This window comes from Astyanax mexicanus, chromosome 18, assembly GCF_023375975.1.
Source record: "Astyanax mexicanus isolate ESR-SI-001 chromosome 18, AstMex3_surface, whole genome shotgun sequence".
Lineage (NCBI taxonomy): Eukaryota > Metazoa > Chordata > Actinopteri > Characiformes > Acestrorhamphidae > Astyanax > Astyanax mexicanus.
Genome location: NC_064425.1, coordinates 6476955 through 6489257, shown reverse-complemented (window position 1 = coordinate 6489257; position 12303 = coordinate 6476955). Strand labels below are relative to the sequence as shown.

The 12303-nt window shown below is 36.0% G+C and overlaps 1 protein-coding gene across 2 annotated transcripts; it reads left to right on the top strand.

The window, feature by feature from the left end:
* Positions 1-4354: 4354 nt before the first annotated feature.
* On the top strand, positions 4355-12089 carry LOC103033316 (uncharacterized). 2 transcript variants are annotated; one of them, XM_007231026.4, is made up of 10 exons: positions 4355-4551; positions 4832-5164; positions 7452-7547; positions 7657-7713; positions 7809-8069; positions 9332-9364; positions 10131-10187; positions 10276-10323; positions 10427-10498; positions 11920-12089. In XM_007231026.4, exons 1-10 carry the CDS (start codon positions 4491-4493, stop codon positions 11982-11984), a joined length of 1083 nt encoding a protein of 360 aa, XP_007231088.3. In that variant the 5' UTR covers positions 4355-4490; the 3' UTR covers positions 11985-12089. The 2 variants fall into 2 exon arrangements, with proteins under 2 accessions (XP_007231088.3, XP_007231087.3); XM_007231025.4 differs by having other exon boundaries at positions 4359-4551; positions 7806-8069.
* Positions 12090-12303: the final 214 nt, after the last annotated feature.

Here is a 12303-nt window from a genome sequence, read left to right as displayed (position 1 = left end):
TGTTTAATTGGCTTATAAACTTTTTCTTTGGCTCATTTACAGTCTATTCTGATTACAAACAGATCTTAATTAGTGTTATGTGCAACAAAACATTTGAAAAAAATAAGAAAATTCATGATGTCCTTTGTAATGGACGCAGATAGTAATAATAATAATAAAATAAACATAAACAATTTAAATTATTCAGCTGTACAAGGGCTTTCAGATATGTATAATGAATAAATTACTCATAAAAACGGTCCTCATCAGTCTGGTACACTGCTGAGACAGAAATTTGTTGGTGTAGCCACTTGGGGGCACTGAGCATTTGTTGGGTGTTTGAACAAAAGATGATTTGAATCAAATGGCATTAATCTGACTAGGGTTGGCCAGGACTGTTCTGGAGACTATACTGAGTACTGATGAATTAAAATCTGTAATTTGGATTAAAAGTCTATAATATAAAAGAGTGTTTAGGCCAAGACAGTAAATCACTGTATAAGTTATTGTTTAAAATGAGTTTTGTGGTTTTATTCAAGAGCACAGCCGTGGTGCGTTTTTTGCCACTGACCAGTAAAAGGCATATTGTCATGAAATATGCCTTTCCTGCTGTCTTTAAAATCCTAAATTTCTAAATTTCTTCAGTCACTTATATACATAAAAATCTGTTATTAAAAATATAATGTAACTTGTAAAATGTAAATGTTAAACATAAATTATTTTATTAAATTATATTTAGATATTGTAACACGTGTTGCCTTTAAGATCTTTTTGAAGGGATGTCCATGGATTTTTCAGAAAGACAATGCAAAATCACTTATTGTACCGTCAACGTATCGTCAACAATTGTACTTATTGAAGTAAGCCCGTTAATTTGAATGAAATGATATTGTAACTTTGTTTAAAAACCTGATTTTTTTTTTTAGGGTCGGAGTGGACTAAGGTGCTGCCACTATGATCGATGGTTCAAATCCCGTTCATGCAGTTTGCCATCAGCTGCTGGAGCCCTGAGAGAGAACAATTGGCCTTGCTCTCTCTGGGTGGGTAGATGGCGTTCTCTCCCCTCATCGTCTGTGAGCTGATGAATCAGAATCGAGTCGCTGCACTTTCCTCTATGCTACTCGGCAATGCTGCATCAGCAGCGGTTCAAAAAGAGGCGGAGTCTGACTTCACATGTGTCGGAGGAGGAGTGTGCTAGCCTTCATCCTTCTGGTGTTGGGGCATCAATAGTGATGGGGGAGTTCTAATAAGTGGGTTGGATAATTGGCTGTGTAAATTGGGGAGAAAATGGGATAAAAGAGTAGAAATAAATGTATATATATTTTTTTAATTTTATTCTCTTTTATATTCTCTATTATATTTATAAAGTGCGCTGTATTGTTGACCGATGCACAGTGACACCATCTGCAGCAAGATGATGCTACAGCTCTTTGGAGGTGGTCTGTGGATTGTCCTTGACTGTTCTCACCATTCTTCTTCTCTGCCTTTCTGATATTTTTCTTGGCCTGCCACTTCTGGGCTTAACAAGAACTGTCCCTGTGGTCTTCCATTTCCTTACTATGTTCCTCACAGTGGAAACTGACAGGTTAAATCTCTGAGACAACTTTTTGTATCCTTCCCCTGAACAACTATGTTGAACAATCTTTGTTTTTAGATCATTTGAGAGTTGTTTTGATGAGCCCATGATGCCGCTCTTCAGAGGAGATTCAAATAGGAGAACAACTTGCAATTGGCCACCTTAAATACCTTTTCCCATGATTGGATACACCTGGCTATGAAGTTCAAAGCTCAATGAGGTTACCAAACCAATTCTGTGCTTCAGTAAGTCAGTAAAAGGTAGTTAGGAGTATTCAAATCAATAAAATGATAAGGGTGCCCATACTTTTGCACCGGTCAAATTTTGGTTTAATGCATATTGCACATTTTCTGTTAGTACTATAAACCTCATTTCAATCCTGAAATATTACTGTGTCCATCAGTTATTAGATATATCAAACTGAAATGGCTGTTGTGAACACCCAAATATTTAGAACTAAAAATGATTAAGATTAATAGGGTGCCCAAGCAAACTTTTTCATATGACTGTATATATATATATATATATATATATATATATATATATATTTTTTTTTTTTTTTTAGTGAACTGTTAAACTGTTAAACACCTTGAGATGTTTTTGCGGGAACAATTGGACAGAATAACACCTGAAAACTGCTTTACTGTCCCAACTTACAGTAGTTTGGAATGTGCTGCAGGCCTAAAATACGGGATTGGATGTATATAAGCAAATACATTTTTTTATAAAAAAAAGTTTACCAGACAACACATTTTTATGTGTTATATATAAGTTCTTACTATCTGTAATCAAATAAAAGGCAAAGTAAATTTTAAACTGTAAAACTGTGTTTTTTATTATTTGCATTTTCCATACTTTTCCAACATTTTCTAGTTTGTGATTGTACTGAATTTGTACTGTAGAGTAATGGAAGAAACACATGTGAATTGTTGCACAGTGAAAGCAGAGCTTGTGAAAGCTGTCAGTGCTGTTTATGTGATGGAGTCAGTTTTTTTTAACTCCACTGGTCAATAATGTAAAGATGTATTTCTAATTCTAACGTCTGGTTAATGTTTATATGAAAACAGAAATAATAACTGTCTAAAACAGCTTGTGACCTGCATGCGCGTGTCCTCATGGCTATTATTGCAGAGGTAGAAACCAGCACACACAGACAGAGCTGGGAGGAAACACTGTGGTTTGCCGTGTTCAGGGTCACATGTTTACTGTGGGCTTCATGCAGTTCTCTCTTTGCTGTGAAGCTGAACTGAAAACACGCCGTGCGTTTCACTGAGCCTGTCTCTGGCTTTTGCTGTAGAGAGTAGAAACTTCCTTGTATGATCGAGTCAGTTTATACATCTGAACAGATCTGATACCACTGAAACAGTTACAGGACCCAGAAGTGGTTATCTAAAACATACGTGTTGTAAAAGAACATGTGTGTAACTCTTACAGCCAGAGCTAGTTGCCAAAATAAAAGAATCAAACTTAATTACTCACACATCAGACTTTAATCAAAGTAGAATATTAAATATTACTTGACATTACAAAAAATCACTTATCTCATATTTAAGGCTTTTCAACAAATAACCATATATCCATTTGGGGAGAAATCATTTTTTTCTTTAAATATTGTCAATTATTTAATTTTAAACATCTTTATCAAAACTAAAATAAAAGTCTAAATAAATAGCTCTGATAATTATGCTCAAATCACATAATTAAGTTTGCTGATGGATGGATGGATGGATGGATGGATGGATGGATGGATAGATAGATAGATAGATAGATAGATAGATAGATAGATAGATAGATAGATAGATAGATAGATAGATAGATAGATAGATAGATAGATAGATAGATAGATAGATAGATAGTCATGCTTCCCTTTAATGGAGATGCAGTTTTTTTATTGGCTGAAATCCATAAACTCTGTTTGTAATACATCTATATAATATATGAGTTTCACATTTTTGACTGAATTACTGAAATAAAGTAACTTTTTAATGATATTCTAATTGGTTGAGATGCACGAGTTTATATCGCAGAGCAGAGAAGTAACTCCTATGCCACCTCTACTAGAAAACTGTCCGAAATATTTCTTTTTTTTTACTTTTACAATAGAAAAAATGGGATGTAGTATTGCACAGGGTTCTCCTACATGTAAGAATACATGAACAATGCCTAATCAGATGCTCCTCTCATAAGGAAGTTCCTCTTCCATGGATTAATATGATTACAGCAGTGCTGTAAAGGAAATCAGGTGTCCCTACATGTGCAAGAATGAAGTGAAGTCTCTGGAAGCCCCTGTCCATTTGCTGCTATTACGATTAGATAGATTATCCTAAGAAAAAAATCAGAACACATTAAAACAGAATGGCTTTAGTTATGTTGAGTCAGATACATCATATTTTGGAGCATTGCTCTTGGTCCCCATAGAATTCTAACACAAAAATTGGAAAATTTAAGAAATTTAACTGCATCTTCAACCGTTAGACTGTAAAGGTGCACCAGTTTACAGCAGCACATTCTCTCAGCATTCAACAGGATGTGGTGAACACATGTGGAGATCTGATGAATTTACCTACAGTCTTAGTGCAAAGCTAAACTCATCCACTCAACCTCTGTACAACTGTAAAACTAACTTGTTAAATTAACTTCTGTAATAGCTTTTTATATTCAATAACTGATACAGATGTTCCTGAAGCATCAGCATATTAGCTTTCACAGTCTGTCAGAATCTCTTAAAATCACACAAGAGGTTTAAATCAAGTCTAATTCCTATAGTTAACGTGAGCATCGCAGCATTCACAGATGTCCATGCACTGGTTTAAGCAGGGGGTTGTTGCTTGCAGGAAATGCTTGACGACAAGGGCCATCCACCTACATAGGGGTCTATTTCTGCCCTGCCTCTTTCAAGTCTTAGTAGCAACGTGGTGTTGGTTACTTGCATGACATGCTTTTGAAATACTTAGTTCGGCTTTTGACATTTTGTGTTGCGCTCGTGTCTTCAAATGGTGAGTTCTGAAAAGCGTGTCTTGTGAAATTGTTGAATTGTGTGTGGGTTTAACGCAATGTCTTCTACATATGTATCTGTTAAGGGTTTGGACATGATGGAATACAATGGAACATTATGGAGCAGTTTCCTAGACAGGGATTATGTCTAGTCTTGGACTACAAATCATTTAGATAAGAGATTTTCCATTGAACGGAAAATATAGTCTACGACTAGCCCTAATCCCTGGCTAACCGCCATTAGCATAAGCCGTAACATCGATTGTTCTTGTCTTTGTTGAGGAATAAAATGCGCAGGAAAATGTAAGCTCTCCACTGTGAACATCACTCTGGGATCAGAGGTGTTTCTGCCATGCATACTTGGGAAGAGTAATCAAACAGATGAAGTGAACTGGAGCCACAATTCCAGCCTCCTGAGCATCAGCTTGAAAGGAAACATCACATTTGAGGATCCCAGAGATGGCAGAGTGGCGGTGTTTCCCAGCCTTTTCAGTAAAGGAAACTTCTCTATCTCAATCCAAATGGTCCAGAACTCTGACCTGGGCAAGTACTGCTGCCAGCTGGGGAAGGAGTGCCATAGAGTGGAGCTGGATCAAGTCCAGTTCAGGGAGAAAGGTGAGTAATATATAGTTAAATACTAAAAGGAGAACATACATTTTTTTTGGACAGTCAGCCTGAAATCAAATCAAATCATCACTGATTTGCTCTTACAAATACTAGTAAGATTACAAGTGTAGTGTATAAATGATTACAGTTAGAGGACCAATCCAAAGCCACCTGCTAAGCACCCATTCTGCATTCTCTAATAACTGTAAGGTATATATCTCGTTTATTGCAGCTCTGAAAAAAAAAATTCTTTGATTTTACCAAATTGAAAACCTCTGGAATATAATCAAGAGGAAGATGGATGATCACATGCCATCAAACCAACCAAGCTGAACTGCTTTTGCTGAATTTTTGTACAAGGAGTGGCATAACGTCATCCAAAAGTAGTGTGTAAGACTGGTGGAGGAGAACATGATGCCAAGATCCATGAAAATTGCGATTAAAACTAGGATTATTCCACCATATATTGATCTCTAAACTCTTAAAACTTTATGAATATGAACTTGTTTCTTTGCATTATTTGAGGTCTGAAAGCTCTGCATTTTTTTGTTCTAAATGCTCTAAATGACAATATTTAGGAGAAATGTTGTCTGTAGTTTATAGAATAAATCAACAATGTTCATTTTCCTCAAACATATACCTGTAAAGAGCAAAATCAGAGAAACTGATAGAGAAACTGAAGTGGTCTCATAATTCTTTTTAGAGCTGTATATATATTTATCTATGGTACGTAATATAAATAACACTGTATATTACACTTCTGGTTAGATACTAACCGTATTCCACTGCTTTATATCTGTGCACAGCACAATGACAATGACGTTAAACTTAATCTAATCTAAAAATAGTAAAAAAAAAGGTATGAATTTGTTTACCAAAATATACATTTAAAATGTGTTCACAGTGTCCCCAAATTATTTATTATTTATCCTCTTCATTATTGTTGTGCTTCTTTACAGCAAGATGGAAAAAAATGCGATTTCCAATGCAATTGAATCTTTACATCAAGTCCAATGCCTTCTTGCCCTCTGTGCTCGTAAACGGTGCTAGAAATTCCAAATCTCTCATACATTTACACTTAGTCACATTCTATTTTTCTCTGCTCCTTATCCTGATCTCTTGAATGTTGCTGCTTTATATGAGTGGTCATTAGAGAAAGCTAAAAAACTACTCATCATCATTCCTTAGCCAATCAGCTTTGCTCCACTTTGCTGCCATCTTGATCCTTATTTGTTTGGTCTGCAAATGTAACAACAAAGCTCTGATTTGGTCAGCCTGATTTTCATTAATAAGATGAAAAATGCAGTGAAAACAGAGCAGGCTCTGACTGAAACATTTATTTAGCGTCATAATTTATCAATTTCTAACGTAATATGTACCTCCCAGAAATGGCCTTTACAATGCAAATTTCAAAATTGCAAACTTTTGTCAAATAAAAGAGTTGAGGTCTTTTTGGCCCATGGAGGGCCAGGGATTTTCTTAAGGTGGAAGGGTTCTGCCACCCTTGTATAAACAAGTTTAATTCCTTCAGCCTTAATAGAAAAATACAAAACAAAATAAATAATTAGTTCTCTAGACAAAACAAATCTATTTCCAGACTTCCCTTTTTTATTTTCTCAAAATCATTTAATTGATGACATAAATGCCTGGAAGATTTAGAAATAAGCATAGATGTTTGCTTATGTTTTCAAAAAACATTTTTACGTGAGACATTCCACAGTCAATATGACATTTAAACCATCTTAGCTTCCAGTGATGTACTGCACTAGCATAGCATTAGATTAGACAGGACTTTATTCTGTCCCGAAGGAAATGCAATATGTCTTGGACACATATGGTTCCTGCTGTTGGAATAAAAATGACAGTAGTGCACTTTATGTAATTTTGCCTGTTTGTGACTAATGGTAAGTGTTCCTCTTTTATAATAAAGTCTGTGATTTGAATTCATCTGTGCCTTTTTCTATTTAATATTGGATCTGCAAGTGTGAGGAGGAGTCCCTTGTTGATTTGAAACAGAAAGGGCTAAAAATGTACTGCATGTTAGAGCTAGATAATATTAATATATATTGAAACCGAACCGATACTGTGGCTGAAGAACCGCAATACGAACTGAACCGTGGCCACACTGTACCGTTGCATCCCTAGTAGACATATATGGAATTAGGAGTTCTTAACTCTGCCCTGAGGGACTTTAAAGCATGAACGAAGGAGCTGATCCTCAGTGTGTTAGATCTGAAACTAGTGTTCGTGTTGGGTCTGAAACTATTATCAGTGTTTTCTGTGTTTTTTTTTATAGAAGCAGATTGGAAAATTCCATGGTATTATATTGTTGCTGGAATTGGAGGCCTCATTCTGCTGGTGATCGCATGTAGCCTTATTTATGAATTCAGAGGTGAACAAATCTCAACATTATACATATATATATTTTTCTGTTGCTTGTCTATCGTTGCATAATTTGTCTGAAAAATACTGTGTAAAAAACAGTTTCTTCACTTCTGCAGGACTGTATGTAAAGAAATCGACTGAATCTTATGACGTTAACTCCTCACAAAATGAGGGTGAGCATTTTTTGCCATTCAAGCAGCTGAAAAAATGCACTAATATTTATTCAGTAAAATGCTGATTTTTTCTGATTTGATCACATTATCAGCAGCTAATCCTTCTGGAAACAGACGCAATGAGAGAGCAAGACGAAATGAGAACGGCGCGACAGAAGAGGATGATGGCCACTATGAAGACATGCACGGAGACGAGCACGACAAAGATTATGAAACCATGCAGGAGCACATCGGCCAACACGAAGATTCAGACAGAGATGAAGAGGAGGACTATGTAAACACTGAGAGGGGACAGGGGGAAGGCCAGTACATCAATTCTGAGAGGTCAGATCCTCGCGGACACCGTGCACAGAGAGGTAAGCAATGCAAGGAAATGTATTAAAATAACTCAGAACTCAAATTATCATTATTAAAAAAAATTACAGCATTTCCTTTGAACCAAAACAGGCCCAACTATAGTTAGCTCTAGTAAATAAATGTTTTTTTTCTTCCAACTACACTTATACACTTTATTTAATAAGAAATGTAACCACTAAACCCTAAACCATAGCTGAAATGTCTTCCTTGAAAGTAATAAAACATCCAGTCCTGCTTAACATTTTTACAAACATTTCCTAACCTTTAAAAGACGCTTTTATTGTGGTAATTTCCGCCTCTGCAGCGCCCTCTTAGGTTCAACTGTGCTATAGGTGTGGATGATGTGTCTGCGTACTTTGGTACGCAGACACTGATAATATGCAAATCAGATAATCCGATAATCAATAATACCGCCGCCCCCCCCCTGCTGACGTCCAATCATCTGCATTTCACCGCTATCAGAGGCACACTGCTGCTGCTGCTGCAGCTCAGCCAATCAGCTCACCCTTCTGCCCCGCCTCTAAACCCATACATCACCCAGAGCCCCTCCCAAAATACCCCTCCCATTTTTAGCCATTTTAAAATTTGAACTAAGGGTAAGATCAGCAAAAATCAGGGGGTTTAGTGCCCCTTTAAAGTGACAGTCCGCATGTTTGATGAGTTGGGGATTTAGAGACAAATCTGGTGAGAATGTGTTCTTTTATGAAATACTGGCAAAATATAGAGAGCAACTACATTCAAGAAACCTACCAGACCACTCTGTTTAAAAAAATGATATATTAGACATTGCAGACATGGTTGTGCCAGGACATTAATAAAAAAAAAAATAATTAGATTTTTTTCCCCCTCTTAACTTAGGAATACTACTGCTTTAATGTGAAACGATCCATACTGGAGAAACCTAAATTCTAAAACTAAAACTAAAACTAAATTCTTCTGTAAGCCATAGAACACAAAATGTGCTAAGCTTTTTCCAAAAACTATTTTTCAACTATTTTAACTATGAACATTACATATTCAAGTAAATTAGAAAAAAAAATAAATAAATGAATGTTTTTAATGGGAAAAAGCAAACAATGTCCATAAAGCTTGGGTCAGATTTTTTGGTCAAGATCTAAAACCTAATTGGTCTATATACTGTAGTCAGTTATAGTCAGTTTTGAGTGGTCAGGACTGAGAAGTAAATAAAATGGGACCTAAATTAAACAGCTGAGCAGAGCAGTTTAGATTGCACAATGCTAACTAATGTTTTATTCCCCAGGCCACCAGCAGCGGTCACCAACTGTTGTCTATGGTAAACTCTTCTTCATATTTTTATTTTTTTATATTTATTAAAATAGATAATAACTATTAAATAATTTCAAAGCTGTGAGAGTAAGATAAAGTGTACATAATTCTGTGTGATTGCCAGAATATGGTGCCTTTTGGTGCTTAATACTTTCCAAATAATGACTTTAAATAATTTATTTTTTTAGAAATTATTTTGAATATTACTTTGAAGACATCAGACTACACATAAATCATATTTTCTTAGCATAATTACTTTTATTTGCATCCATCCTTTCATGACAAGCTGAACGACATGTTGAGTAATGACAATGTGGATAATTGGCGAGAATACGCATTTCATGAAAACGTAGTTGACGTAGAGTTCAAAACATTGTGAATTCTTTATGATAATTCATTATTTTTCTGTTTTAAAGATACATTTTCTACATTTATTTTTAATTTGATATTTTATCAGGACAGGGCGGATAGCTTAACCTTTACCTCAGATCATTTTTGAGTTATATTAAGTAAAATTAAAATGATTAATTGCTGTATATGCAGCAAGTGTCTTCAGTCCATTGGAAATAAAACTGTGTGAAGGTTGTGATGTCAATGATGTCAAAAATGACATAGCTTAATATAAAAAAAGTGTTTGTATGAAATTTGAACAACTATTCTGCGTCATATTGATATTGACCTTTACAACATTATATTCATATCTGATAACCCACTGTTATTCAATGTAAATAAAATTTTATTCATTTTATTCATGTGTCTGACCTGTTTCAAAGAAAACGACAATCACGACCCCAGCGGACTTCAGATAAGATCACAACCTCAAAACAGGGGTAAAGGCTATTTTTGTATCAGTATAGTGAATATAAGTTTACAGTGAGACGAGTAGACATATGACTAATGTTTCTTTGTTATCTTTAGACTTAAGTGAAACACAAAGTCAGCCACACTCGAGAGCACCGTACTATGGTAGGTCTTTTTATTCTCTACAGCCATGATAACAGTGAATGGTGCAAATAGTAGTAAAACTGTTTCATCAACTGACTTAAATTTCTGTCCTTAAATCTAACAGTGAACCAGACAGAATTCAGCAATCCTGGAGGCGCTGCCAAAAGAAAACAACCCCGTAAGAAAAAGAAACCTCGTAAGTATTGTTTCAATTTCCCTAATACTATCTACTATCAATATTTTTAACTATAGTATGAATCATATAAGATTTACTGTTAGGCTGTGGTTACATAAGACATTGGCAGTCTTTGTAGCCTTGGAAAATGGGTGAGGCTGAAGCCTAAAAGCCTATTATTTTGTTTCTAAACTGAAAGCAGAAGCGTTTCTGAGTGGAGAAGAATATGGATAAAATCTTGTGTTTAATGCTACCAGTGTGCTGAAACAACCATCCCTGCTAAGACCCTGCTAATATATTCATTCTAAAAACTGGGGTGTCGGGTCGCTTTTCAAGGGAGTTCTTCTTCTGGCCACGTCACGTGTCTTTACGTTCTTATGTCACACGTACAGCCTCTAAAAGAGGATCCGGCTCAGTTTTACGGAAAGCCAGCGGCTGGTGGAGCAATGGAGACTTCAGAAGAGGAACCTCAGACCTCAGTAGCTCATTCACTCACAGTAAAACCAAAGTGTGTAGTCTGACTAAGCGCTCTCTCTCTCTCTCTATCTGACTGAACCGCTTTACACCCGCCCAGTTTAAAATGATTTTTCCGCATGCTTGGTGCAATTACCCATTCTCACCAGAGAGTCCCAAAACTTACAGACATCAGCTTTACCTGCTACCTTGGAGGTGTACACTAGATCTAAATTGACACCACTCATACTTTTGAGATGCAACAGGACAATGACCAAAAACACTGGAGAAAGTTCACAACAGAGTGGCCAATCAGAGCTCAGAATTGAAGAGAGTCATGCACTCAGCGAATAAGATAGAGCTAAAGCAGTTCTGCCAGGGATAATGGGCTAAAATTCAATTGTATTTCTTTCTACTACTAATACTACTATTTACTGTACCTATTGAACCGAACCTCTCCCTATATAGCTAACACTAAAGAGGAAATAGGGATTCATTTTGGTCGCAGCCCAAAAGCCACCAAAAGTTCTCAATTTTGTTGCTGCTAGCACACTAATTTTAGCTAACTTGCCAACCAAAACAGTAAAAACTTAAATAAATAAAAACATAATAATAATTGTATCCAAAAAGCACTTAATTTGCTGCTGAGAACACTTTATCTCACTCACTTGCTCTAAAAATTATTTCTAGAATATTGGATATCATTTGCGGGCATCAGGGAGCCCCTATTAAACTGCAGGAGACTCCCTGAACTTCCGTGAGAGGTGGGATCTCCTCCAGCCACCTACAATCAGAAGTGCATTGGGTAGTAATGATCGTGACCAGCGGCTTCTGACTAGAAATTTCCCTAAGAACAAGCAAAATATTCTGGCTGAAATCACATCTACATTTGATGCAATTCAAAGTCAATAAACCCAAACTGCATAAAAATGGCATCATAATTGGTACCAGCACTAATGGTTCCTCTCTTTTCTTTTTTTCTCCAACAGCTCCCACAGAATATCAGTTCAGAAACCCAATATATGGAGACAGCAGTGTGGCACCTAATAAATAGACCCTCATGTTGAATTCACTAAACACTGAAGCTGGTTGTTTATGTCATGGAGTTAAGATACCTGTTACACCAGTGCATACATAACTGTAATAAAATAAAATAAAAAAAGCATTACAAAGTTTCTGTGTAAAATTAATTTAGCTTTTAAAATACCTGAGATCTGGGATTTATAATGGTTTACTTTCTTAATTCTTTGTCTGTAATAGGAATACATCTGTCCCTGAAAAGACATGGACTCACATTTCACACTGAAATGTTTCCTCAGGAAGCAGAAACAAAAAATTTTAATTTGACATGTCCACACAGTCTGGAAAAACAG

Excerpts from the sequence above, each read along its gene's own strand:
- LOC103033316 (XM_007231025.4), top strand. The coding sequence starts at position 4,491 with ATGCTTTTGAAATACTTAGTTCGGCTTTTGACATTTTGTGTTGCGCTC. Across the intron at positions 5,165-7,451 it reads AGTCCAGTTCAGGGAGAAAG|AAGCAGATTGGAAAATTCCA; the intron begins GTGAGTAATATA and ends TTTTTTTTATAG. Across the intron at positions 10,324-10,426 it reads CTCGAGAGCACCGTACTATG|TGAACCAGACAGAATTCAGC; the intron begins GTAGGTCTTTTT and ends TAAATCTAACAG.